At 41.4% G+C, this 25,502-nt stretch overlaps 2 protein-coding genes across 9 annotated transcripts in view; one reads left to right on the top strand and one right to left on the bottom strand.

The window, feature by feature from the left end:
* Positions 1 to 14,441, bottom strand: part of LOC120026485 (alpha-adducin-like) — a 56,766-nt gene extending 42,325 nt beyond the window's left edge. For 5 of the 8 annotated variants that reach the window (XM_038971362.1, XM_038971365.1, XM_038971361.1 and 2 more), the window contains exon 1: positions 14,314 to 14,441. The gene's annotated coding sequence lies outside the window, so the exon portion shown is untranslated. The remainder of the gene's footprint in view (positions 1 to 14,313) is intronic. The other 3 variants (XM_038971364.1, XM_038971358.1, XM_038971363.1) reach the window with 2 other exon arrangements.
* Positions 14,442 to 15,546: 1,105 nt separating this feature from the next.
* LOC120026013 (UPF0729 protein C18orf32 homolog) lies at positions 15,547 to 24,854 on the top strand. Its single transcript, XM_038970792.1, has 3 exons — positions 15,547 to 15,631; positions 20,155 to 20,392; positions 23,801 to 24,854. The coding sequence occupies exons 2-3, from the start codon at positions 20,183 to 20,185 to the stop codon at positions 23,879 to 23,881; spliced, it is 291 nt and encodes a 96-aa protein (XP_038826720.1). The 5' UTR covers positions 15,547 to 15,631; positions 20,155 to 20,182; the 3' UTR covers positions 23,882 to 24,854.
* The last annotated feature ends 648 nt before the right edge of the window (positions 24,855 to 25,502 follow it).

Genomic DNA, 25,502 nt, shown 5'->3' on the forward strand with positions numbered 1-25,502 from the left:
AGAAATCTCATTCATGACAGATTGCACTAGGTAGAGTAGGGACAGAGGTTGCAACACCATGTGTCATCTCTGAACCCAAAATGAGCCTATGTCCTTCTGATTAAAGATTTGGTTCAAAATGCACTCTAAATCTCTCACTGGTGCATACCTAAATAATTTACAACGTATAACCTTCCAATGTAATCAAAGGAATGAATCAATCTGGGCCACATTCCAACACAATGCCTTGGGGGAAACTAACCTAAAAGAGTAGTATTGATTAGAGTAAGACGGCTCTGGAGAAATTCTGTAACAGTCCAGATGCTGTCCATAACTTTTCCGTCCTCTCCCAGCCTGCATCCTGGCATGAGGCAATGATGAAAGCATTAGGAGAGCGAGAGACGGCGACTAATTGTTGGTACTACAACTACTTCTGTCAGAAAGCTGTTAGCTAGCGAGAAAGAGAGAAGATGGATGTTAAGTTTCAGCTCTGCAGATGGACCAGAGTTACTGTAGAGATTGTAGGGGAAGGGTCCATTGAGATGAACATGTGTGTTCTTGACTTTTGATCTCCCATAGTCCCCAACAACCAGATGTTGCAGTTCAGGAGAAATGAGAAGAGAGCCTGATGCTTCTTCCGCTTTTGGACGTTAACAAGGCGACACTCCATCTTAAAACTTCTTATGGCTGAAGGGGCAGTATTGAGTAGCTTGGATGAAAGGTGCCCATATCAAACGGCCTGCTCCTCAGTCATAGTTGCTAATATTTGCACATTATTATTAGTATTGGATAGAAACCACTCTAAAGTTATGTCTGTGAGATTAACAGAAGTCATATTGGCAGGCAAAATCCTGAGTTGAAATCAAAACAGGGAGTCAGAAATCTGAGCTTGTATGTATTCACCAGAGTCCTTAATGAAATCCCTTTGAGCTATTAATGATGTTGCACTGCCTAGGGCTTCCACTAGATGTCAACCATCAATAGAAATTATAATGAGACTTCTATGATGTTGTGGGAGAGAATGATAGCAGAATCAGTCAGGTGTCCATCAAGCAGCCATTTTCTGATCATGCTTTTTCCTCGTGGAGTCACTTATGTTCCATTGCTCACGAAGACAAGGAATACTCCGGTTGGAACTTTATTGAAGCTATATGTTAAAAACATCCTAATGATTGATTGTGTACTTAGTTTGAAATGTTTCTTCGACCGGTAATATCACTTTTTGAAGTTTTTGTCCGATATAACGCTGACCAGAATTAGCGTTTGGATATGTAAACCAGACGCGCTAACAAAAGAAGGTATTTGGACATAAATAACGGATTTATTTCAAACAAAACAAACATTTATTGTGGACCTGGGATTCCTGGTGTGCTTTCTGATGTAGATCATCAAAGGTAAGGGAATATTTATCATGTATTTTCGTGTTTATGTTGACGCCATCTTTGCAGCTGTGGTATTTTACTTTTGAGCGCCGTCTCAGATTATAGCGTGCGTTTCTTTTTCCGTAAAGTTTTTTTGAAATCTGACACAGCGGTTGCATTAAGGAGAGGTATATCTATAATTCCACGTGTATAACTTGTATTATCTTCTATATTTATGATGAGTATTTCGTTGAAACGATGTGGCTATGCAAAGTAATTTGATGTTTTTGCAACTAGTGAATCTAGTCGCCTCAATGTAAACTCAGATTTTTTTATATAAATATGAATTTAATCAAACAAAACATGCATGTATTGTGTAACATGAAGCTCTATGAGTGTCATCTGATGAAAATAATCGAAGGTTAGTGATTAATTTTATCTCTATTCTGGTTTTTGTGAAGCTACCTTTAGCTGGAAAAAATGGCTGTGATTATTGTGGTTTTGTGGTGACCTAACATAATCGTTTGTAGTGCTTTCAAATGAAAAGCCTATTTGAAATCGGACACTTTGGTGGGATTAACAACAAGATTACCTTTAAAATGAGATAAGACACATGAATGTCTGAGGAATTTTAATTATGAGATTTCTGTTTTTTGAATTTGGCGCCCTGCACTTCGACTGGCTGTTGTCATATCGGTCCCGTTAACAGGACTGCAGCCATAAGAAGTTTTTAACTCCTCCTACACATTTACTGGATAGGTTTTACAGCGCAGAAAATAGCCTCCGGACAGTTTTTCTTCTCGTCAAGACCAGTATGTAGGTGGATCTACTTTCAGGCGTTTCTTTTACACCTGCTAGATCTCCAATAACAGTAGAGAATGTAATGACAAATAACATTTCAGTTAGCTTATTTCAACATCATAGATAATTAAAGTGAAAAACATTTGAATTATTTGAGACACCATTCGGCTGTGTAATGTTATGTACCCCCCCTCTACACCTCTTTAGTCATTATGTTGGAGGGAAAACCGATTTAATTGGCTTGTCTGACTGTGCAAACATTTAAAAAGTTACGTTTTTTGTCACATGCGCTTCCCCAAAAATGAAGTAATCAATATCAGTAGTACTATATAATAAAGCAGAACAAAAACACACAAACACACAAGAAATAAAAATAAGATCATTTTACCACAGCGCTTTCAAATCAGAGCAGGAAGTTCTGTTGAAAATACCTGTTCATCAAACCTAGTTCATAGAAAACAAAAACAAAAAACACCAGGATAAAAAGACCACTTGAGTTAGCTCCAAAAATTTGCCAGTCATTTTGTGAAAGGATTTTGCTATGCGAGGAAAGTGAAGTTCTGGTCTCAAACTCACCCTCTCTCACTTCCTGTGTGTGTGCCTCCATGTCTGGATGGGTCAGTGATACATGGCGAAGTCCACTATGCTTCCAGACAGTGAGTGCAGTCTCCAACTCCAGAGTGAATGCGTGTCATAGATGGAATCCATAATAATCCTTCTTTGGGATGTAGGAATCCACTGCCTGACAACTGTTGCCTGTGCCTCAGATAACTAGTGTTCCTAACTCATAACAGAAGCACGCATTATAGCCATGGCCCTTTCCACTCATGTAAATTAGATGCTATGTGCATTGAACAGTGTGTTCTGTGTGTCTGTTGCAGTGTTAACATGGCAAAGCCCTGATAACCATCCTCAAGCATCCAATTTGTAGCCCAATATGATACTACGTCTGTACTCATGAATGTTGAAGATGGAAATACTTCTGTGCATTTCTGGCTATTAAAATACTATTCTGATTTCACTAAAATGCTCTCTTACAGCTGGAGGACAAGTCGTTATCGACTGCGTAATGTCATTATTGAATCCGACTTCAAGTGACGCTTTATAATCCAAAGGTAAAAATTACAAATATTTTTGTGCCCTGATAAGCCACTTGAAATGCATTTTTTGAAATAGAGTTAGATGCCATTTCATGTTATTGAATTAGAAGTCTACATCCCAGCATTGATTTGTTTTGAACAGACATAACAATACTGAGATTGACATTTATGGCAGACTGATAGAGGTCCATGTACAGTGGCATCATATTCAATACATCATATAACATGATTTTCATCCTCATACAGTGGATTAGGAAAGTATTCAGACCCCTTCACGTTTTCCACATTTTGTTACAGCCTTATTCTAAAACTGATTAAATAAACATTTTGCTCTCATCACCCTACACACAATACCCCATAATGACAAAGCGAAAAGAGGTGTTTTTTTTGTGTGCACATCAACTGAAATACCTTATTTACATAAGTTTTCGGACTCTTGCTATGAGACTCGAAATTGAGCTCAAGTGCATCCTGTTTCCATTAATCATCCTTGAGATGTTTCTACAACTTGGAGACCACCGGTGGTAAATTTAATTGATTGGATATGATTTGGAAAGGCACACACCGGTCTATATAAAAAGGTCCCACCGTTTACAGTGCATGCCATAACAAAATCCAAGCCATGAGGTCGAAGGAATTGTCCGTAGAGCTAAGAGACAGGATTTTGCCGAGGCACAGATCTCAGGAACGTACCAAAAAATGTATGCAGCATTGAAGGTCCCCAAGAACACAGTGGCCTCCATTATTCTTAAATGGAAGAAGTTTGGAACCACCAAGTCTCCTCCTAGAGCTGGCCCGCCGGGCTAAATTGAGCAATTGAGGGAGAAGGGCTTTGGTCAGGGAGGTGACCAAGAACCCGATGGTCACAGACAGAGCTCCAGAGTTCCTCTGTGGAGATGGAAAAACCTCCCAGAAGGACAACCATCTCTGCAGCACTCCACCAATCAGGCCTTTATGGTAGAGTAGCCAGACGGAAGACACTTCTCAGTAAAAGGCACGACAGCTTAGAGTTACCCAAAAGGCACCTAAAGGACTCTCAGACCATGAGAAACAACATTCTCTGGTCTGATGATACTAAGATTGAACTTTTTGGCCTGAATGCCAATCGTCACGTCTGGAGGGAACCAAGCACCGCTCATCACCTGGCCAATACCATCCCTACGGTGAAGCATGGTGGTGGCAGCAACATGCTGTGGGGATGGTTTTCAGTGGCAGGGACTGTGAGACTAGTCAGGATCGAGGGAAAGATGAACAGAGCAAAGTACAGAGAGATCCTTGATGAAAACCTGCTTCAGAGCGCTCAGGACGTCAGACTGGGGCGAAGGTTCACCTTCCAACAGGACAAAGGCCCTAAGCCAGAGGCCGGACTTGAACATCTCTGGAGAGACCTGAAAATAGCTGAGCAGCAACGCTCCCCATCCAACCTGACAGAGCTTGAGAGGGTCTGCAGAGAAGAATGGGAGAAACTCCGCAAATACAGGTGTGCCAAGCTTGTAGCGTCATACCGAAGAAGACTTGAGGCTCTAATCACTGCCAAAGGTGCTTCAACAAAGTACTGAGTAAAGGGTCACTTTTGTAAATGTGATATTTCTGTTTTATAATTTTAATACATTTGCAAAAATTTCTAAAAACCAGTTTTTGCTTGGTCATTATGAGGTATTGTGTGTAGATTGATGAGGGAAAAAATATATTTAATACATTTTAGAACAAGGCTGTAACGTAACAAAATGTGGAAAAATTGAAAGGGTCTGAATACTTTCCGAATTCACTGTAAATCAGGTGGATATAATTTGACCTTGACCTGAAAGAGGAAGCAGCATTTATCCTAATGAATTACCCAGTGTATTCACTGGATAAAACCTTGAGCTACCAAATTAATGGAAAACTGTCATTTTCAATAGGAGGCGATGAGTCAGATTGTTGGCGACACTACTAGGCGATTTCTTGCTACAATGTAGTTTCTAGTGAAAACTTACTGTTTGAATGCTTCACTATAACAACTCTTCACCACAAAGAGGATCACAATCCTCCGCCTTGTAGAGGGAAGAGTAGAAATCCACGGCATGATGGCGCATAGATTTGGAGTTAGATAAACTTGGATTTTTCGGCAGGGACATATGCAGGATGCTACCCTCCTCCGCATGGCCTTCGCTCCAGATCAAAACTCCAAACCTGCAACCTAATTTTGGCCAAAATGAACTGGAGGGATTAGTTCTACCAAGCTTCTCTTTTTCCAAGCTATACAGAGGGGGCTGTAGCAAACAAACAGCAGACCTGAGGACACCATCCAACCTGGAACTGAGTGAGTAGTGTTTGGTCTGATACTATTTTGAAAGCCAAGAAGAAAAATGCAAATAAAAAACAAAGTACATTACAATGATATATTTTACTTTATGGATACTGAATGCTGAGTTAAGGCTGCCAGGCTTGCTAGGACAAACCAGATACAACTTCAATTAGCACTGAGGTGTGACGTGAGAGGTGTCGAGGCCTTTGGGCCCAACAAGTGGCAGGACTCTTTGAAGCCCCCGCTCACTGTTCAAAGACCATCCACTGGCATTTTCAACAAGACATCTGCCTCCAGAAATAAAAGCGTATCCCAAGTGGGTGTGACACCTACTCCCGTTGCCTGCTGCACTGCTGCTTGGATTCCACCTGGCGATCTGTTCACCGTCTGCCCTGGCCTGTCTCCCCCTGTCTGGTACAGGTAACTCCACCACGCTCCCCCCTCTCTCCTGAGCTTTCACTCTCCTCCAGCACACACGCACTGTTGGAGCGAGTGACTCTGAACTTACAATGGCTAGCCCCAAGTTGTTATATATTAAAAAAAATCTTGTGCATTTTGCTATTTGCCTCATGACTCCTGCATGTTTTGTTGACTACGAACTTTCTTTACCCAACCGTGGGACAGACTGTTTGTTCCCACACTCGGGACTCTTGACTTTCTATTGGTTACACAGACTTTTGGCCTCCCATCCTATTCTAACCACCAACAAGCTTTCTCTACCCTTAACCTTGTTCTGAACACCTCCAAAACAAAGGTCATGTGGTTTGGTAAGAAGAATGCCCCTCTTCCCAGGGGTGTTATTACTACCTCTGAGGGTTTAGCGCTTGAGGTAGTCACCTCATCACCTCAGCTTGAGGTAGTCACCTCAAGTACTTGGGAGTATGACTAGACGGTAAACTGTCCTTCTCTCAGCACATATCAAAGCTGCAGGCTAAAGTTAAATCTAGACCTGGTTTCCTCTATTGTAATCGCTCCTCTTTCACCCCAGCTGCCAAACTAACCTCAATTCAGATGACCATCTACCCATGCTAGATTACGGAGACATAATCGGGGGCGGCAGGTAGCCTAGTGGTTAGAGCGTTGAACTTGTAACCAAAAGATGCCAGATCGAATCCCCAAGCTGACAAGGTAAACATCTGTCGTTCTGCCTCTGAACAAGGCAGTTAACCTACTGTTCCTAGGCCGTCATTGAAAATAAGAATTTGTTCTTAACCGACTTGCCTAGTTAAATAAAGGTAAAATAAAAAAATATATAGATCGGCAGGTAAGAGTGCTCGAGCGGCTAGATGTTCTTTACCATTTGGCCATCAGATTTGCCACCAATACCAATGCTCCTTATAGGACACATAACTGATCTCTATATTAATCTGTAAACTGATCATCTCTGTATACCCGTCACAAGACCCACTGGTTCATTCTTATTTATAAAACCCTTTTAGGCCTCACTCCCCCCTCTCTGAGATATATACTGCAGCCCTCATCCTCCACATACAACACCCATTCTGCCAGTCACATTCTGTAAAAGGTCCCCAAAGCACATACATCCCTGGGTCGCTCCTCTTTTCAGTTCGCTGCAGCTAGCGACTGGAACGAGCTGCAACAAACACTCAAACTGGACAGTTTTATCTCAATCTCTTCATTCAAAGACTCAAATCATGGACACTCTTACTGACAGTTGTGGCTGCTTTGTGTGATGTATTGTTGTCTCTACCTTCTTGCCCTTTGTGCTGTTGTCTGTGCCCAATAATGTGTGTACCATGTTTTGTGCTGCTACCATGTTGTCATGTGTTGCTGCCTTGCTAGGTTGTTGTCTTACTCTCTCTTTATGGAGTGTTGTCTCTTGTCTTGATGTGTGTTTTGTCTTATATTTATATTTTTTATTTTTAATCCCAGCCCCAGTCCCCGCAGGAGGCCTTTTGCCTTTTGGTAGGCCGTCATTATAAATAAGAATTTGTTTTTAACTGACTTTCCTAGTTAAATAAAAAGGTTAAATAAAAAAATATTTAAAAAAATATAGGAGACAATCTTGTTCATTCCAACTTTGCCTGACTCAGGTTGGCCCAGTAGTGTGAAAAGCGTACTAGTGTCTTCAAATTTGGACCTGCCTGGGTTAAACAGATGGTGCTGTGTTATTATGCAAGAGCAAAAGCAGGAGGGACAGTGAATGTGTGTAGCTAGCGGATGGCTAAATTAGCATCAAGACATTCCGCATTAATATGGCCCCAAATTCTTCCTAAAGTTTAATTCCTGAAATCTAAACCCATTTTTTTTTTTTTAAGTCATTTGAAGGGTGGAAAGATGTTTGGCATATATTTGGCATTTGCACAGAAAATGATTATTGAGAAATATTGTGGCCTTACCCAGTCCTCCTTAAAACTAGTCTAAAGTCGAGCCTGTTAGCATGGACATGTTATCTGCTTCAAACGGAGAAAGGAGGGTATTTAAGAAAATATCTTATTTCACAGTACCCATGTGTACTCCCACACTCATCTCTTTTTAGTAACATCTACGCTGAAGCCAATGCTTTTTACATGGAAATGTTATCTGCTCCATGCTGCAGAGTGTAGAGCGTTGTGTTGAGGGGGCAGTGATGGTGCTTGGCGAGGGTTCTCTCAAGGTTTTATGTGGCAGTCAGATGTCACGTGTAAGAGAGAGTGGTGGGAGATCGGTGTCTGAAGGGAGATCGGTTTGGAAAATGGCACACTATGAAATTCCATTTTAACCTAATGGACAATAAAGTATTGTAATGATCTCGATATATCATGAATAAAAGATTGTCCAGGACAGTGGATCACATTCTCGTATCAAACTGTTTATTACACATTTCAAATAGTATAACTACACCAAATATATTGTTATATACCAAATCACTAACCCTGATGGCTATCTCACTGATACAGGACGTAAGAGAGAGAGTACAATTAAGCATGCCAATATAACAGAACCTGCTGTGCCCAGCCCCCCCGCTGTTCCACCAACCACAATGAGGCCTGGCACCGAAACATTCCAGGCATTCCTTTGATTGGCAGACAGGCCAGGACCCCACGAAAGCCTGAGTAACCGGTAAACGTGCCATGATAACCACACAACAGGACGTCAGAACATAGGCACACATAACTGTCCAAGCGGGTCGTGGACTGGCAGCCATTTTGAGTGTATCCACACCTAGGTTGAAGATGACCATGTAATAATTACATGCGGAAGCGTTTGAAAAGAGATGTATATAAAAATATATATAAAATAATAATTTGTTTTAAATAAAATCATGTTACCAGTGCTGTTGCTTGATTCTATAGGATCAGCATTGAAAACAAAACCAGCGGTCGGGAAATCCAGTAATAAAGTGCATGTAGATGATTTTTTAAAATGTTTTTTTAAAACGAAATTAATATAATGACAGTATTCGCTGAAATTCACTACGATTGTGTGAATGTTTGTGAGGGTGCAGTAGCCCTTTAACCTGATGAGGACAGAGGGCGCTGTTTTCACTTTGGGGGAAAAACGTGCCCAATTTAAACGGCCTCGTACTCAATTCTTGCTCGTACAATATGCATATTATTATTACTATTGGATAGAAAACACTCTCTAGTTTCTAAAGCCGTTTGAATTATATCTGTGAGTAAAACAGAACTCATTTGGCACAAACTTCCTGACCAGGAAGTGGAAAATCTGAAATTGATGCTCTCTTCTGGGTCCTGCCTATAAATGGGCATGATACCTATTAGTATACATGCACGTCATACACCTTCCCCTGGATGTCAAGATGCAGTGAGAGAAGAAATGGAGTGATTATCTTGGTCTGAGATGGAATACGTCCTCTTGGAATGACGTGTCACCCATTTCCTGTTTTCAGGAAGGCGCGACGTTGGACCTGGATTTGCCTTCTGAATAGCTGTCGTTATAGGCGACTACTATCTCCGGCTTTGATTTTATTTGATACATGTGACAATATCATCGTAAAGTATGTTTTTTCAATATAGTTTTATTAGATTTTTGAAATTTATTCGGGACGTTAGGCGTGTTGCGTTGTGTGCCTTTGTTCAGAAAGGAGAGCTTCGCGCCACTTGGCTAGTGCGCTTGCTAATTCAAGAGGGAAAATGTACGTTCTAAATCCAAACAACGATTGTTCTTGACAAAGGACACCTTGTACAACATTCTGATGGAAGATCAGCAAAAGTAGGACCCATTTTATGATGTTATTTCATATATCTGTCGAACTGTGTACTATTAGTTTTGCGCCCAGGTTTTGGGCACTCGGTCGACATAACGTAAGCCTTATGTGGTAATGAAGTTATTTTTAGAATTCTAACACGGCGATTGCATTAAGAACTAGTGTATCTATCATTTCCTATACAACATGTATTTTTTAGTTATGTTTATGAATAGCTATTTGGTCAGAATATGTGAGTGCCAGAAAAAAATCCGGACGTTGTGGGACAAAATAGCTACGTTAGCACAATGTATAACCACTGATTTCAGCTCTAAATATGCACATTTTCGAACAAAACATAAGTGTATGTATAACCTGATGTTATAGGACTGCCATCTGATGAACCTTATCAAGGTTAGTCAAAAATTATATATCTTTTGCTGGTGTGTCACGATCGCTAACTTTTACTGCTGGGAAATGGCTTGTGTTTCTGGCTATTGTGGTAAGCTAATACACTGCTCAAAAAAATAAAGGGAACACTTAAACAACACAATGTAACTCCAAGTCAATCACACTTCTGTGAAATCAAACTGTCCACTTAGGAAGCAACACTGATTGACAATACATTTCACATGCTGTTGTGCAAATGGAATAGACAAAAGGTGGAAATTATAGGCAATTAGCAAGACACCCCCAATAAAGGAGTGATTCTGCAGGTGGTGACCACAGACCACTTCTCAGTTCCTATGCTTCCTGGCTGATGTTTTGGTCACTTTTGAATGCTGGCGGTGCTCTCACTCTAATGGTAGCATGAGACAGAGTCTACAACCCACACAAGTGGCTCAGGTAGTGCAGCTCATCCAGGATGGCACATCAATGCGAGCTGTGGCAAGAAGGTTTGCTGTGTCTGTCAGCGTAGTGTCCAGAGCATGGAGGCGCTACCAGGAGACAGGCCAGTACATCAGGAGACGTGGAGGAGGCCGTAGGAGGGCAACAACCCAGCAGCAGGACCGCTACCTCCGCCTTTGAGCAGGAGGAGCACTGCCAGAGCCCTGCAAAATGACCTCCAGCAGGCCACAAATGTGCATAATCTGCATTTTTGGACACCGATTACATTGCATTCCACGAGGAAACTGCGTGGCAGGCTGACCACTTGTTACGCGAGTGCAGCAAGGAGCCAAGGTAAATTGCTAGCTAGCATTAAACTGATTTTATAAAAAAAACAATCAATCTTCACATAATCACTAGTTAACTACACATGGCTGATGATATTACTAGATTAACTAGCTTGTCCTGCGTTGCACATAATCAATGCGGTGCCTGTAAATTTATCATCGAATAACAGCCTACTTCGCCAAATGGGAGATGATTTAACAAAAGTGCATTCGCGAAAAAAGCACAATCGTTGCACGAATGTACCTAACCATAAACATCAATGCCTTAATTAAAATCAATACACAGAAGTATATTTGTTTTAAACCTGCATATTTAGTTAAAAGAAATTCATGTTAGCAGGCAATATTAACTAGGGAAATTGTGTCACTTCTCTTGCGTTCATTGCACGCAGTCAGGGTATATGCAACAGTTTGGGCCTCCTGGCTCATTGCCAGAATTGTACATAATTATGAAATAACATTGAAGGTTGTGCAACATAACAGTAATATTTAGACTTAGGGTTTCCACCCGTTCGATAAAATACGGAACGGTTCCGTATTGCACTGAAAGAATAAACGTTTTGTTTTCTAAATGATGGTTTCCGGATTTGACCATATTAAATGACCAAAGCCTCGTATTTCTGTGTTTATTATATTATAATTAAATCTATGATTTGATATAGCAGTCTGACTGAGCGGTGGTAGGCAGCAGCAGGCTCGTAAGCATTCATTCAAACTTTACTGCGTTAGCCAGCAGCTCTTAGCAATGCTTGAATCACAGCGGTGTTTATGACAAGCCTATCAACTCCTGAGATTAGGCTGGCAATACTAAAGTGCCTATTAGAACATCCAATAGTCAAAGGTATATGAAATACAAATGGTAGAGAGAAATAGTCCTATAATAACTACAATCTAAAACTTCTTAACTGGGAATATTGAACCACCAGCTTTCATATGTTCTGAGCAAGGAACTTAACTTAGCTTAACTTAACTTAGCTTTTACACATGGCACATTGCACTTTTACTTTCTTCTCCAACACTGTGTTTTTGCATTATTTCAACCAAATTGAGCATGTTTCATTATTTATTTGAGACTAAATTTGATTTTACTTATGTATTAAGTTAAGATAAAAGTGTTCATTCAGTATTGTTGTAATTGTCATTATTACAAATCATCATAGTCGGTCGACCTCTAAAACAAGAGTCTGTGTGTGTGTAGCAGCTCCAATCGAATGGGTGTTCCTCCCATTCCAACAAAATAACAAAATCCAGGGAGAAAACCCTCCAGTTCTCTCCAGACAATGAAAAATATGGGATGTTCAAAATCAAAGATTAAATACTTCATCATTGTTACAGTGCACTGGAAAAACACATGCATGGTTGAATTAGGCCTACAATAACACATACCAGCACAGATAAACTAAGCAAAAAAAGAAATGTCCCTTTTTCAGGACCCTGTCTTTCAAAGATAATTCGTAACAATCCATTCCCATGCTTGTTCAATGAACCATAAACAATTAATGAACATGCACCTGTGGAACGGTCATTAAGACACTAACAGCTTACAGACCGTAGGCAATTAAGGTCACAGTTATGAAAACTTAGGACACTAAAGAGGCCTTTCTACTGACTCTGAAAAACACCAAAAGAAAGATCCCAGGGTCCCTGCTCATGTGCGTGAACGTTCCATAGGCATGTTGCAAGGAGGCATGAGGACTGCAGATGTGGCCAGGGCAATAAATTGCAATGTCCGTACTGTGAGACGCCTAAGACAGCGCTACAGGGAGAGAGGATGGACAGCTGATCATCCTCGCAGTGGCAGACCATGTGTAACAACACCTGCACAGGATCGGTACATCCGAACATCACACCTGCGGGACAGGTACAGGATGGCAACAACAACTGCCCGAGTTAAACCAGGAATGCACAATCCCTCCATCAGTGCTCAGACTGTCCGCAATAGGCTGAGAGAGGCTGGACTGAGGGCTTGTAGGCCTGTTGTAAGGCAGGTCCTCACCAGACATCACCGGCAACAATGTCGCCTATGGGCACAAACCCACCGTCGCTGGACCAGACAGGACTGGCAAAAAGTGCTCTTCGCTGACGAGTCGCGGTTGTGTCTCACCAGGGGTGATAGTCAGATTCACGTTTATCGTCGAAGGAATGAGCGTTACACCGAGGCCTGTACTCTGGAGTGGAATCGATTTGGAGGTGGAGGGTCCGTCACCGTCTGGGGGCGGTGTGTATCATCGGACTGAGCTTGTTGTCATTGCAGGCAATCTCAACGCTGTGCGTTACAGGGAAGACATCTTCCTCCCTCATGTGGTACCCTTCCTGCAGGCTCATCCTGACATGACCCTCCAGCATGACAATGCCACCAGCCATACTGTTCGTTCTGTGCGTGATTTCCTGCAAGACAGTGTTCTGCCATGGCCAGCGAAGAGCCCGGATCTCAACCCCATTGAGAACGTCTGGGACCTGTTGGATTGGAGGGTGAGGGCTAGGGCCATTCCCCCCAGAAATGTCTGGGAACTTGCAGGTGCCTTGGTGGAAGAGTGGGGTAGAATCTCTCAACAAGAACTGTCGAATCTGGTGCAGTCCATGAGGAGATGCACTGCAGTACTTAATGCAGCTGGTGGCCACACCAGATACTGACTGTTACTTTTGATTTTGACCCCCCCCCCATTTGTTCAGGGACACATTATACCATTTCTGTTAGGCACATTTCTGTGGAACTTGTTCAGTTTATGTCTCAGTTGTTGAATCTTGTTATGTTCATACAAATATTAACACATGTTAAGTTTGCTGAAAATAAACGCAGTTGACAGTGAGAGGACGTTTCTTTTTTTGCTGAGTTTAGGTGTTCAAATAACATCTGGCTATTAGCAATGACTGAGTCAAAGGTTTGAAGGTCTCCTACTTCCTTTCCTGTCCCATTCATTATTCAGGCCTACTGTAAACCGTAAAATACTATCCTATTAGGGGCCCCATACAGTTCTCTAACAACATTGCATAATATTGCACTCGATATTGCATAATGCTATGATAACTATCATAATAACACACCAATGCACTAGTTTAACCTAAACTCAGCGTCCTGTCCCGGCTATGCAACATTCTCAGACAACAGCCTACTAGAACGTGTGGCTTTAGGAGCCTAGACCCACTCCTGCGTTTGAATTAGACTAGGTGGGTGATGGGATTAGTAGTAGCCTACAGAGCCGTTGTTGTTACTAACCCTACTAGTAGGCCAACACAACTATTCAGTGTATAATTCACTATTGCTTCGGTTACTACAAAAAAGTCGCACACGCCCCTCTGCAGTCCATTGGCGACGCGTAGGCAGCGTTGTAGCGACGCTACTAGCAAGTTCGCTACATATTATACAAAGAGAAATTAAAATAACACTTCTATAATTGACATGATCTTGCACCGGCTGGATCGTACTACTATTGAAATAACATTATCGGTTGCAACTTACCCTCGTTTATTCGAAATATGGTTGGAAAGACCACCTTGTTGTAGATAGCGAGCCTGCTGTTTTCACAATTTCTATCCGCTGTGCTTTCAAAGCGGTCTGCTTCTGCTTGTAGTTACTGCGACGCTCCGCCCAACTACCGCCCTCTCACTTACGTTAGTTCTTTCTGGAATCCTTGGGACGTCCCTAACCTTACCACAACCTTAACCCTTACCTAACCTTAACCATTTTCACGTCAACTTCAATAGGGCAACGTCAGAGTTGTGACGTCCCAAGGATTCCGGATAGCATGGACCCTCTCACTTGTGTGCAGTGAATGCCTGGCACGTATGTAGTATCATTGGTTGTGCTCAAAATCCACTGCCGCACATGAAAGCAACAAAGATCCTGGTTGGAGGTTGAAATGCACAGGCCTTCTACTTATAGGAATGTATGGAGCCACACAATGTTTAAAAATATATATATTTTCATCCCTAAAGACATATAACAGTACAGCCTATTTAACATGACTGTGCATAAAAAGCCAAACCTGATAATAAATCACAGAAGATTAGCCTATACTGTAGGTATCGGAATGCCTCACGTTTCTCTAAGTTGGGGCATTTATGCTTTAGGCATAAATGTTAATTGTGTATATAGATAATTCATTTAATTAATTGCAGGACTTCTTTGAAAAACAATAACATTTAGTTGAGAACTCCCCCTTTAATGTGCCCATTACATAAAATAGACAGAAATCATGTAGTCGACACACTCACGTCACCTTGTGGCATTGTAAGGAAATACAGGCTGGCACAAGTCTTTCCCTTCAAAGGTTAAAAAAGTAAACCACTCAATACTATTCATGTTTTATACAATTGTTTACCCCCTGTAGTAGACCTCGAGATTAGAAATAAACCACATCTGCGACCATCTGCGTGCGTGTCTCTTTGCTTTGAACGGTGTTGCAAAAATAATACAAAAATAAACATTGTTACAAGCTGCGAAATGTTAGTGTTGCTACTGTACAGCACGAACCAATCATCTGGTTTCCACTAGATAGCACAGCCACAAAGTCTACATAGGCTATATCAAAACAAAATGTAGCCTTTTGGTCTTAATTCAAGGTTAGTTTAGCAGTGTGGTTAGGTTTAAAATCACATTTTAGGAAGGTAAATTCCAGAAATAGAAACAAGTGACGATCATTCTTTGGCGAATCCGGAAATTACGTCCTTTCAGAAATTACGTAATTTTAGTCTGTGTAACATCAATGCACTTCCGATAATAAGATGTACATTCGCTTTTATCCAAGAGTAGAACATAATCATATTTTCTGATTTAGGTAAGCGTCAAAAGCTGGTTGATTAACGGTAGCTAGCTATTCAGAATGTTTCTAGAGATATCAAACAGATAACGTTTCATTAATGTACTTATTGCCAATTTCATTAACCATATTAGGAGGATACTATTTTTTTAAACACAGCTAATTTACAGGACTTTGCTACAAAAATTGCAGCTTTCATTTATGTGCAGCTAAACAGTCTGCCACACTACGGTTTGGCAGGGCAAAACGTTTAGGTGATTTCTGGTAGGCCTATGTCATCAAAATAAATCAATGGCAGTATGTTTTTGGACTCATTCAGCTATTTTTACCTGATTAAGTACAATAACATTGGAAATGTATGTTGAAAATGCAATTTATGTTGCTAAAATTTAAGTTACAAATTATGGTTTCGCTGCTTCATGTTGGCAACACATTTAGATACATACCCCAATATCAAAGCAGTTTTAACCTGTCCAAATCAATAAGCATGCAGAAACAGTTCGTAATATTTAAAACCTAAACCGAAAATGTAGTATCTACACATGCAACAACAGTAAATTCAATACACTTTTTTTTAAACGAGCACCTTATAAACCGCACACGCACCAAAAACCCTGTTGTTTATACAAGTGGCAAGGTGAGATTAGGTGAGAATTCAGGTTATAAACGCTGTTGAAACTACCACCCCAAAAAATGGAAACTAGATTTTTTACATCACTGGTTAGAGAACAACCTACAGAAGACGGAGAGATACATTTTGAGTGCTGCGTTTGGATTTGGGAGTCGCCAAATCGGAAAGAGCAACACTTATTTGTCAATAACGCGATATCACGTTGAAATAAATTGCGCGAGAGGGGGGAATTAGGTTCTGTTTAAACGAGCACAGCAACAAACAAAAAAACAGAATCTGGGAATAAGGTGTATATCACTGGTTAGAGGACAGTTTGTAGAATACCGCTACATTTTGATTCAAGTGGGTCGCCATCTGGGTAAGTGTATCGCAACACATTTGTTTGTGTTGATCCTTTCCATCGATGTAACACGGGGTAAACGTTTGGGGTGTAGTCTTAGGGCATCGTGATGGTTATACACTTTTTTATACTAACATCACCAATCTGAGGTAAAAAGGATGTGTTATTCCACTCAATTGTATGGGGTGAAAATGTTTTGTAAGGTAGTAACACAAACTGTCCATATTAGGGAAATTAGCGTAATATACAATAATTTAGTATGGCAAAACATTTACACATGTTAATTTTAAGATAATAGTATATGTTGCCCACTCACAAACTATTGCAACAATGACATATTTCTCACTCATTTAACCATTAAGAGTTTAAAAATGCTCTAAAATACATTGAGCAGGGATGGTTAACTTTGATGGGGTGGGGGCCACAAAAAATCTAAACTCATCATGAGGGGTTGCAGTTGCTCAAATTCTGTGTACCCACATCCATACCCCCCACTCACCCCACATGACCAGTAAAACATTTTAGTGGCCCCCCTATTGAGAACTGAGAGAATTGTTTTGTGAATTTTTCCATGGGGAGTAGAGAAAATGTTGCAGTTTTCTGCAATTCTACACATTTTGCCATTGGCTGGAGAGAAGACTTAGCAATTTTATAAAATGTCATACCATTCTACTAATTTTGCCTTAGGGTGAAGAGAATGTTTGCAGTTTTTAATGATATGAGTGAGACTGACTAACAAAATCAATGGCGGGCTCCCTGGCCGGTAATTCGACCATGATAACAAGTTGAAAAAAAACGGACCAATTACACAGGAGCACCTTGTGCTGGGGACAATAAAAGGCCACTAAAATGTGCAATCAAAAATTGTTATCTGACATGGGCTAATTGACTGACAACAAGAGACAAATTGCTGAAGCATAACCAACTTTCGAAATTGCACCTTGTGTATTCTACTATTCTAACTCACAACAGTAAGTTGAGACCCCAATTTTTTTTTTTTACTTTTCTTTTGGTGGGGGAGATTGATCCGATGGCCTTCAAAAAGGAATCTGGGCCGGCAGTTACCACTTCCCTGATGGTAGAGTTTAAAAATGCTCTTAAACAATATATTCGGGGTACTCTAGACTAGAGCCTCCATAGTGTCTTTGCAGCAGCCTGAACATTTGACTTCTCTACTATGGTTGTGGGCTGACGCTAGCTTTCTAGGAGCATTCTGCATTCTCCCTACAGTTTTCAGCGGTTAGCTTCGCCCACGACTGGCTCATGTGAACTACAATCCCGACACTTGCAATGCGACTTTCGAAACATATGGTCCTTGCCTTTCATCAGCGAGAAATAATCCTTCAAATAAAGAAATACACCAACTGTTACAGTTTTGCACAGATCCATACAGCTATGTGTGCCTCCATCCAACAAGAATATACTTCCTGAGTTAGGTTTACACACACAGGTGTTCGGAGCACGCTAGATGGTGTATTAGCACAGGTGGTCCTCTTTCATCTGTTTTCCGTAAACAAGCGCTGTGATATGGCCGTGTGGGTACACTAACCTTATAAAGGTGTGTATGACCGTAACATTTGTTTTCTTCCACTGGTATGAAAGACAAGGTCCTTCCAAAACCGTACTGCAAGCGATGTGTGTTAATGTTCAGACCGAGAGTCGAGACTCTTAAAGCTCCTCAGTACAGAAGACCCCTTTGTCCAATGACTCTCTTATGAGTAATATAATGGAACAATCATGAATAAAGATGCTCAAACAAGCACGTGCATCTGTAGTGGGTGTTCTTCAACTCTGAAATGCACTAGATGGTGTAAGACATCCACAAAGGATGTCGTTATGTCTAAATAGTGACGGCAGAGCTAGTTCAAACCGCAGTAGGATAGTTCTCACAGGTGAGTGAATCAGCCCATGCTTGGTGAATAGCACTTGGTTGATCTCTGGGAGCAGGACACAGGAGCGCTGAATAGATCATGTGAGACAAAAGTGAGAGACGAGAATAAATGTAGTTTCAGCTAGAAAATGACCATCCTGACAGTCTGAGGCTCTGCAATCATCCTACTCCAACAATTGACAGGGATAATGTGGCATTTCTTATTTGTCAGTATGAATTAAATGAGTTTCCTGCCTTAATGACTATTAGCTTTACACTACAACAACTCTATAGGACAAGTAGTCTTAAATTATTACTTGGAATACATTGATAAACTCTCCTTGTCCCAGAATGGCATGCCAGCTAGTGATGAAGCTATCTGCTCCTGATAGCCAAACTACTAAGGTTGCTGCATTTTAAGTTGGGAGTCATTTTACAGCTTCCATCATATTTATATAACTAAATATACTGAACAAAAATATAAACGCAACATGTCACAATTCCAACAATTTTACTGCGTTACAGCTCATATAAGGAAATCAGTCAATTGAAGTAAATTAATTAGACTAATCTATGGATTTCACATGACTGGGCAAGGATGGGCCCACCCCACCCACTTGAGAGCCAGGCCCACCCACTGGGGAGCCGGGACCAGCCAATCAGAATAAGTTTTTCCCCACAAAAGGTCTTTATTACAGACAGAAATACTCCTCACTTTCATCAGCTGTCCAGGTGAAGAAGCCGGATGTGGAGGTTGTGGGCTGGCGATGTTACGTTTGACGTACTGCCAAATTCTCTAAAATAACTTTGGAGGAGGCTTATGGTTGAGAAATTAACATGCAATTCTCTGGCAACAGCTCTGGTGGACATTCCTGCAGTCAGCATGCCAATTGCACGCTCCCACAAACTTGAGACATCTGTGACATCTGTGTGACCGAACTGCACATTTTAGTGGCCTTTTATTGTCCCCAGCACAAGGTGCACCTGTGTAATGGTCATGCTGCTTAATCAGCTTCTTGATATGCCTCACCTGTCAGGTGAATGGATTATCTTGGGGAAAGGAGAAATGCTCACTAACAGGGATGTAAAACTATTTGCGCACAACATTTGAGAGAAAGAAGCTTTTTGTGTGTGTGGAAAATTTCAGGGATTTTTTATTTCGGCTCTTGTTCAGCAAAGTTTAGTATTTATTAGGATCCCCGATTTAGCTGCTGCCGAGGTAGCGGCTTCTTTTCTGGGGGCCAAAACAGGAAACGACACCACAAATAATATACATAGCACTACATTTTACATTACTACATCAATAGTGATGCAGTCAATCTCTCCTCAACTTTGAGCCAGGAGAGGTTGGCATGCATGTCATTGACATTCGTCAAGAAATATAACCAATATGTAAAAAAACAACTCTTCCTCGACAGATCGATCGTCTCAAACTAAAGCAGATAGCTTGCTACGGCCCACCGTCTATACCGTCGGTGCATAATTAAATCTTTAGCTATTTTTCGAGTCTTGTTTACTTCCACATATCACATGTTCTCATATGCTCTCACCATATATAAGTGGAGTATTGCTTCCAGTGCAGGACAATGGGGACACATTTTAGGCACCGCTGTATTACTGTAGATAAGAGTAGCCATTTTCCTAATGACACAACATTTGAGAAATGATTGACCTTGTTTTCTCTGTCCCCTCGGTTGCAGGTTGTCCATTGGTCGTTGAGATACAGCTATGGTCTGCATTCCCTGCATCGTCATTCCCATTCTCTTGTGGGTGTATAAGAGGTTCCTTGAACCCATCATTTACCCCTTCATGGGTCCAATTATAAGCCGATTTTGGCCAACAACAAAAGCTGTCCAGGAGAGTGTGACAGGAACTGGTGATATGAAAGCCAGTGAAAAGAGCAATGGATGCCCAGTGATGAGCAATGGAGCATGCAAGGTAATACATTACCCAAAACCTGTTATTGGATGATGGACTCGGGACAGTGTGCCACCACTAGTAGACTGCACAGGTAGCAACCTCCGGTGACCAAGGCTCAGACTGGCTATGAATGCTGAAGAAGGCATCGCACACATTGTATACTGAACAAAAATATAAAAGCAACATGTAGAGTGTTGGTGCCATGTTTCATGAGCTGAAATAAAAGATTCCAGAAATGTTCCACATGCACAAAAAGCTTATTTCTCTCAAATTTAGTTTACACATTTGTTTACATCCCTGTTAGTGAGAATTTCTCCTTTGCCAAGATAATCCATCCACATGACAGGTGTGGCATATCAATAAGCTGATTAAACAGCATGCTCATTACACAAGTGAACCTTGTGCTGGGGACAATAAAAGGACACTGTAAAATGTGTATTTTTGTAACATAACACGATGCCACAGATGTCTCAGGTTTTGAGGGAGCGTGCATTTGGCAAGCTGACTGCAGGAATGTCCACCAGAGCTGTTGCCAGATAATTGAATGTTCATTTATATACCATAAGCCACCTCCAATGTTGTTTTAGAGAATTTGGCAGTACGTCCAACCGGCCTCAGCCGCAGACCACAGTTTATGGCGCCGTGTGGGCAAGCGGTTTGCTGATGTCAACATTGTGAGCAGAGTGCCCAATGGTGCGGTTATGGTATGGGCAGGCATAAGCTACAAACAACAAACACAATTGCATTTTGAATGCACAGAGATAGTGACGATCTCTTGAGGCCATTCATCCATCGCCAACACCTCATGTTTCAGCATGATAATCCATGGCCCCATGTCGCAAAGATCTGTACCCAATTCCTGGAAGATGAAAATGTCCCAATTCTTCCATGACCTGCATAATCACCAGACTTGTCACCCATTGAGCATGTTTGGGATGCTCTGGATCGACTTGTATGACAGCGTGTTCCAGTTCCCGCCAATATCCAGCAACTTCGCTCAACCATTGAAGAGGAGTGGGACAACATTCCACAGGCCACAATCAACAGCCTGATCAACTTTATGCGGAGGAGATGTATGGCGCTGCATGAGGCAAATGGTGGTCACACCAGATACTGACTGGTTTTCTGATCCATACCCGTACTTTTATCTGTGACCAAACGATGCATATCTGTATTCCCAGTCATGTGAAATCCATAGATTAGGGCATAATGAATTAATTTAAATTAACTTGTAGAACGGTCGTTAAGACACTAACAACTTACAGACAGTAGGCAATTAAGGTCACAATTATGAAAACTTAGGACACTAAAGAGGCCTTTCAACTGACTCTGGAAAAACACCAAAAGAAAGATACCCAGGGTCCCTGCTCATGTGGGTGAACATGCCTTAGGCATGCTGAAAGGAGGCATGAGGACTGCAGATGTGGCCAGGGCAATAAAATGCAATGTCCGTACTGTGAGACGCCCAAGACAGCGCTACAGGGAGACAGGATGGACAGCTGATAGTCCTCGCAGTGGCAGACCACGTGTAACAACACCTGCACAGGATCGGTACATCCGAACATCACACCTGCGGGACATGTACAGGATGGCAACAACAACTGCCCGGGTTATACCAGGAATGCACAATCCCTCCCTCTGTACTCAGACTGTCCGCAATAGGCTGAGAGAGGCTGGACTGAGGGCTTATAGACCTGTTGTAAGGCAGGTCCTCACCAGACATCACCGGCAACAACATCGCCTATGGGCACAAACCCACCGTCGCTGGACCAGACAGGACTGGCAAAAAGTGATCTTCACTGACGAGTCGTGGTTTTGTCTCACCAGGGGTGATGGTTGGATTCCCGTTTATCGTTGAAGGAATGAGCGTTACACTGAGGCCTGTACTCTGGAGCGGGATCGAGGTGGAGGGTTCGTCATGGTCTAGGGTGGTGTGTCACAGCGTCATCGGACTGAGCTGGTTGTCATTGCAGGCAATCTCAGCTCTGTGCGTTACAGGGAAGACATCTTTCTCCCTCATGTGGTACCCTTCCTGCAGGCTCATCCTGACATGACCCTCCAGCATGACAATGCCACCAGCCGTACTGCTTGTTCTGTGCGTGATTTCCTGCAAGACAGGAATGTCAGTGTTCTGCCATGGCCAGCGCAGAGCCCGGATCTCAGTCAATCAATCAATCTTATTTATAAATCCCTTCTTACATCAGCTGATGTCACAAAGTTCTGTACAGAAACCCAGCCTAAAACTCCAAACAGCAAGCAATGCAGGTGTAGAAGCACGGTGGCTAGGAAAAACTCCCTAGAAATGCCGGAACCTAGGAAGAAACCTGGTGATGAACCAGGCTATGAGGGGTGGCCAGTCCTCTTCTGGCTGTGCCGGGTGGAGATCATAACAGAACATGACCAAGATGTTCAATTGTTCATAGATGACCAGCAGGGTCAAATAATAAGAATCACAGTGGTTGTAGAGGGTGCAACAGGTCAGCACCTCAATCCCATTGAGCACGTCTGGGACCTGTTGAATCGGAGGGTGAGGGCTAGGGCCATTCCCCCCGGAAATGTCTGGGAACTTGCAGGTGCCTTGGTGGAAGAGTGGGGTAACATTTCTCAGCAAGAACTGGCAAATCTGGTGCAGTCCACGAGGAGGAGATGCACTGCAATACTTAATGCAGCTGGTGGCCACACCAGATACTGACTGTTACTTTTGATTTTGACCCCCCCTTTGTTCAGGGACACATTATTCCATTTCTGTTAGGCACATTTCTGTGGAACTTGTTCAGTTTATGCCTCAGTTGTTGAATCTTGTTATGTTCATACACATTTTTGCACTTGTTAAGTTTACTGAAAATAAACGCAGTTGACAGTGAGAGGACGTTTCTTTTTTTGCTGAGTTTACATACATGTCACAGACAGTAAACCTTAATTTGTACTGATTGGATAGACTCAGCAGCATCCCATGCACTTACTTTAGAGTGCACATGTTGTTTACAAAGCTGCTGGGAAACCAGCTCCCAGACTTTTTGCAGCATCATCTTCTAAGTGGCTGGACCTCTTCTAGCTACTGCTAGGGCCAACGTTGGAGAAATGTCTGTGACCCCTACTCTAGTTACAATGACTAAGAAGGTTAAAATATAAGGAATTTTATTCCTAGCCACAGCAATGTTCAAAATTATATATGCAAAAAAATATGATTAGACGAAGATACATGACATGCTAACAAGTTCAGGGCGGAACATTAAAGTGAACGTTTCAGATATAAATACAATGTTTACACTGTCAGACGTCACATTCACGCAAGTCTGGAGACGTGGAAATATGATGGAATAGGACCAGAGTCAAGCTAGAGCTAACTGTTGTTTACAAAGCTGCTGGACTGTTGCTTTATATCTGTTGTCATTTGTCATCTAATGAAGCCATCTCTCTTTTCAGAACGAAGTCAATGGTCTGGTTGCTAATGGGGCAGGTGCAAATGGATCAGCTACTGCAGTCTCTGACAAGAAGACTGACTGACATTTCACTTTACACCTTAAGTTATATTTATCACTGTGAAAGTGTTTTAATCCAATATGGAGAAAAAACCTAAGTTAATCATTATTTTATGAAGTTGAGTAATGTAGAATTGTTTAATGCTGAATTTAACATAGCAACACATACTTTACATTTTCCATAATGCTCATTACAATTGCTTTGAGAGATTGATTTAAAGTTGGTCTTTTGAAATGTTTGCATTGTAATTTCAGGAATTGTCCATAATATATTTGCAGGAATAGTGACATTTTTGTGTTTCACTGTGTTGTGATTGGCTGTGATATTCGCCTATTCATTCCTCCCACTGGAGCAGCATCTGTTGTCAAAATGTGAAAGCTGTTCTGTCTTTGTGGCTGTGTTATCTAGTGGTTTCCTGGTTGCTAAAATTCTACACTGTTCACTCAATTTCAATTTATGTCACAAAACGAGCACTGAATGGTGTAGGGAATCATTGTACGATCTAAATCACTGTGAATGATCTTTTCAATAACAATAAATATTGTTGTTACCGCTGTTTGAAGCTGGTGGACCATAACTAAAAGTAACTTTTGGTGCTGGTGGACCAAAACCTGTGGTCCAATGCCACAAAGTCAGAACATTTTGACAACAGATGCCTGTCTGGTGGGAGAAATCAATAGGCGACTATCACAGCCAATCACAAGACGGGAGGGTAAGTAATACTATCATTCCACTATTATTGGCAAATATATTATTGACATTTTCTGAAATTACAATGGATTTATATCTTTTTTAAATCCTATGTGTAGCACCTTTAATACATTAATAGTATTTCTGCCTTTGGTTTATCAAGCTTGAATCCCTGATGTGTTTATAACATGCAATACCTAGTTCTGTATGGTATTTAGTACATATTATATTTTATAATTCTGAAATAAATTATTATCAACAATTTAAAAAAAATTGACATCTTTCCTGTTTTAAAACATTATTTTTCTTCTACTTTATGTGCAATGTAGAAATAAAGCTATATGGATTACTTTGATTGTTCCCTCCTACTGGATCTCATTTAGCCTGGTCTCAGATCTGTTTGTGCTCTTGCCAACTCTATTGCTGTCATTTTTAAGAGAGCAGAAAAAGACTAGCAAACAGGCTAGATCTCATTGCAGCATATAATGATTTCCCCATCTATTATTCAGAATAAGTTTCAGCTATAGCTGAGAAGTGTTTATCATGCATATATGAGCAGACAGGGATGTCATAGATGCTTATATCAAAACCATAATAGGATAAAAGACCTTGATTTTTTTTTACCCTAGCCTCAAGGACATCCGAGGCTATAATAACCCCATCAGACCCACACCGAGGGCCGGATTCCCGGACACAGATTTAGCCTAGGCTTGGACTAAAAGCACACTCGATTAAGACGTTTTTGCAGCCTCGTCTTCTAAGTGGCTTGACCTCTTCTAGCTACTACTAGGGCCAGCAAAGGTGAAATATCTGTGACCCCTGCTCTAGTTACAATTACTAAGAAGGTTAAAATATAAGGAATATTATTCCTAGCCACAGTAATATAAAAAGAAGAAATGTAATGGTTTGAAGAAGATACATGACATGCTAAGAAACTGCCCCATCAAGTTTAGGG

The sequence above is a fragment of the Salvelinus namaycush genome, chromosome 31 (genome assembly GCF_016432855.1).
Source record: "Salvelinus namaycush isolate Seneca chromosome 31, SaNama_1.0, whole genome shotgun sequence".
Lineage (NCBI taxonomy): Eukaryota > Metazoa > Chordata > Actinopteri > Salmoniformes > Salmonidae > Salvelinus > Salvelinus namaycush.

Coding starts and splice junctions, on each gene's coding strand:
- LOC120026013 (XM_038970792.1), top strand. CDS start 20,183: ATGGTCTGCATTCCCTGCATCGTCATTCCCATTCTCTTGTGGGTGTAT. Junction 20,393..23,800: donor TGAGCAATGGAGCATGCAAG/GTAATACATTAC, acceptor CTCTCTTTTCAG/AACGAAGTCAATGGTCTGGT.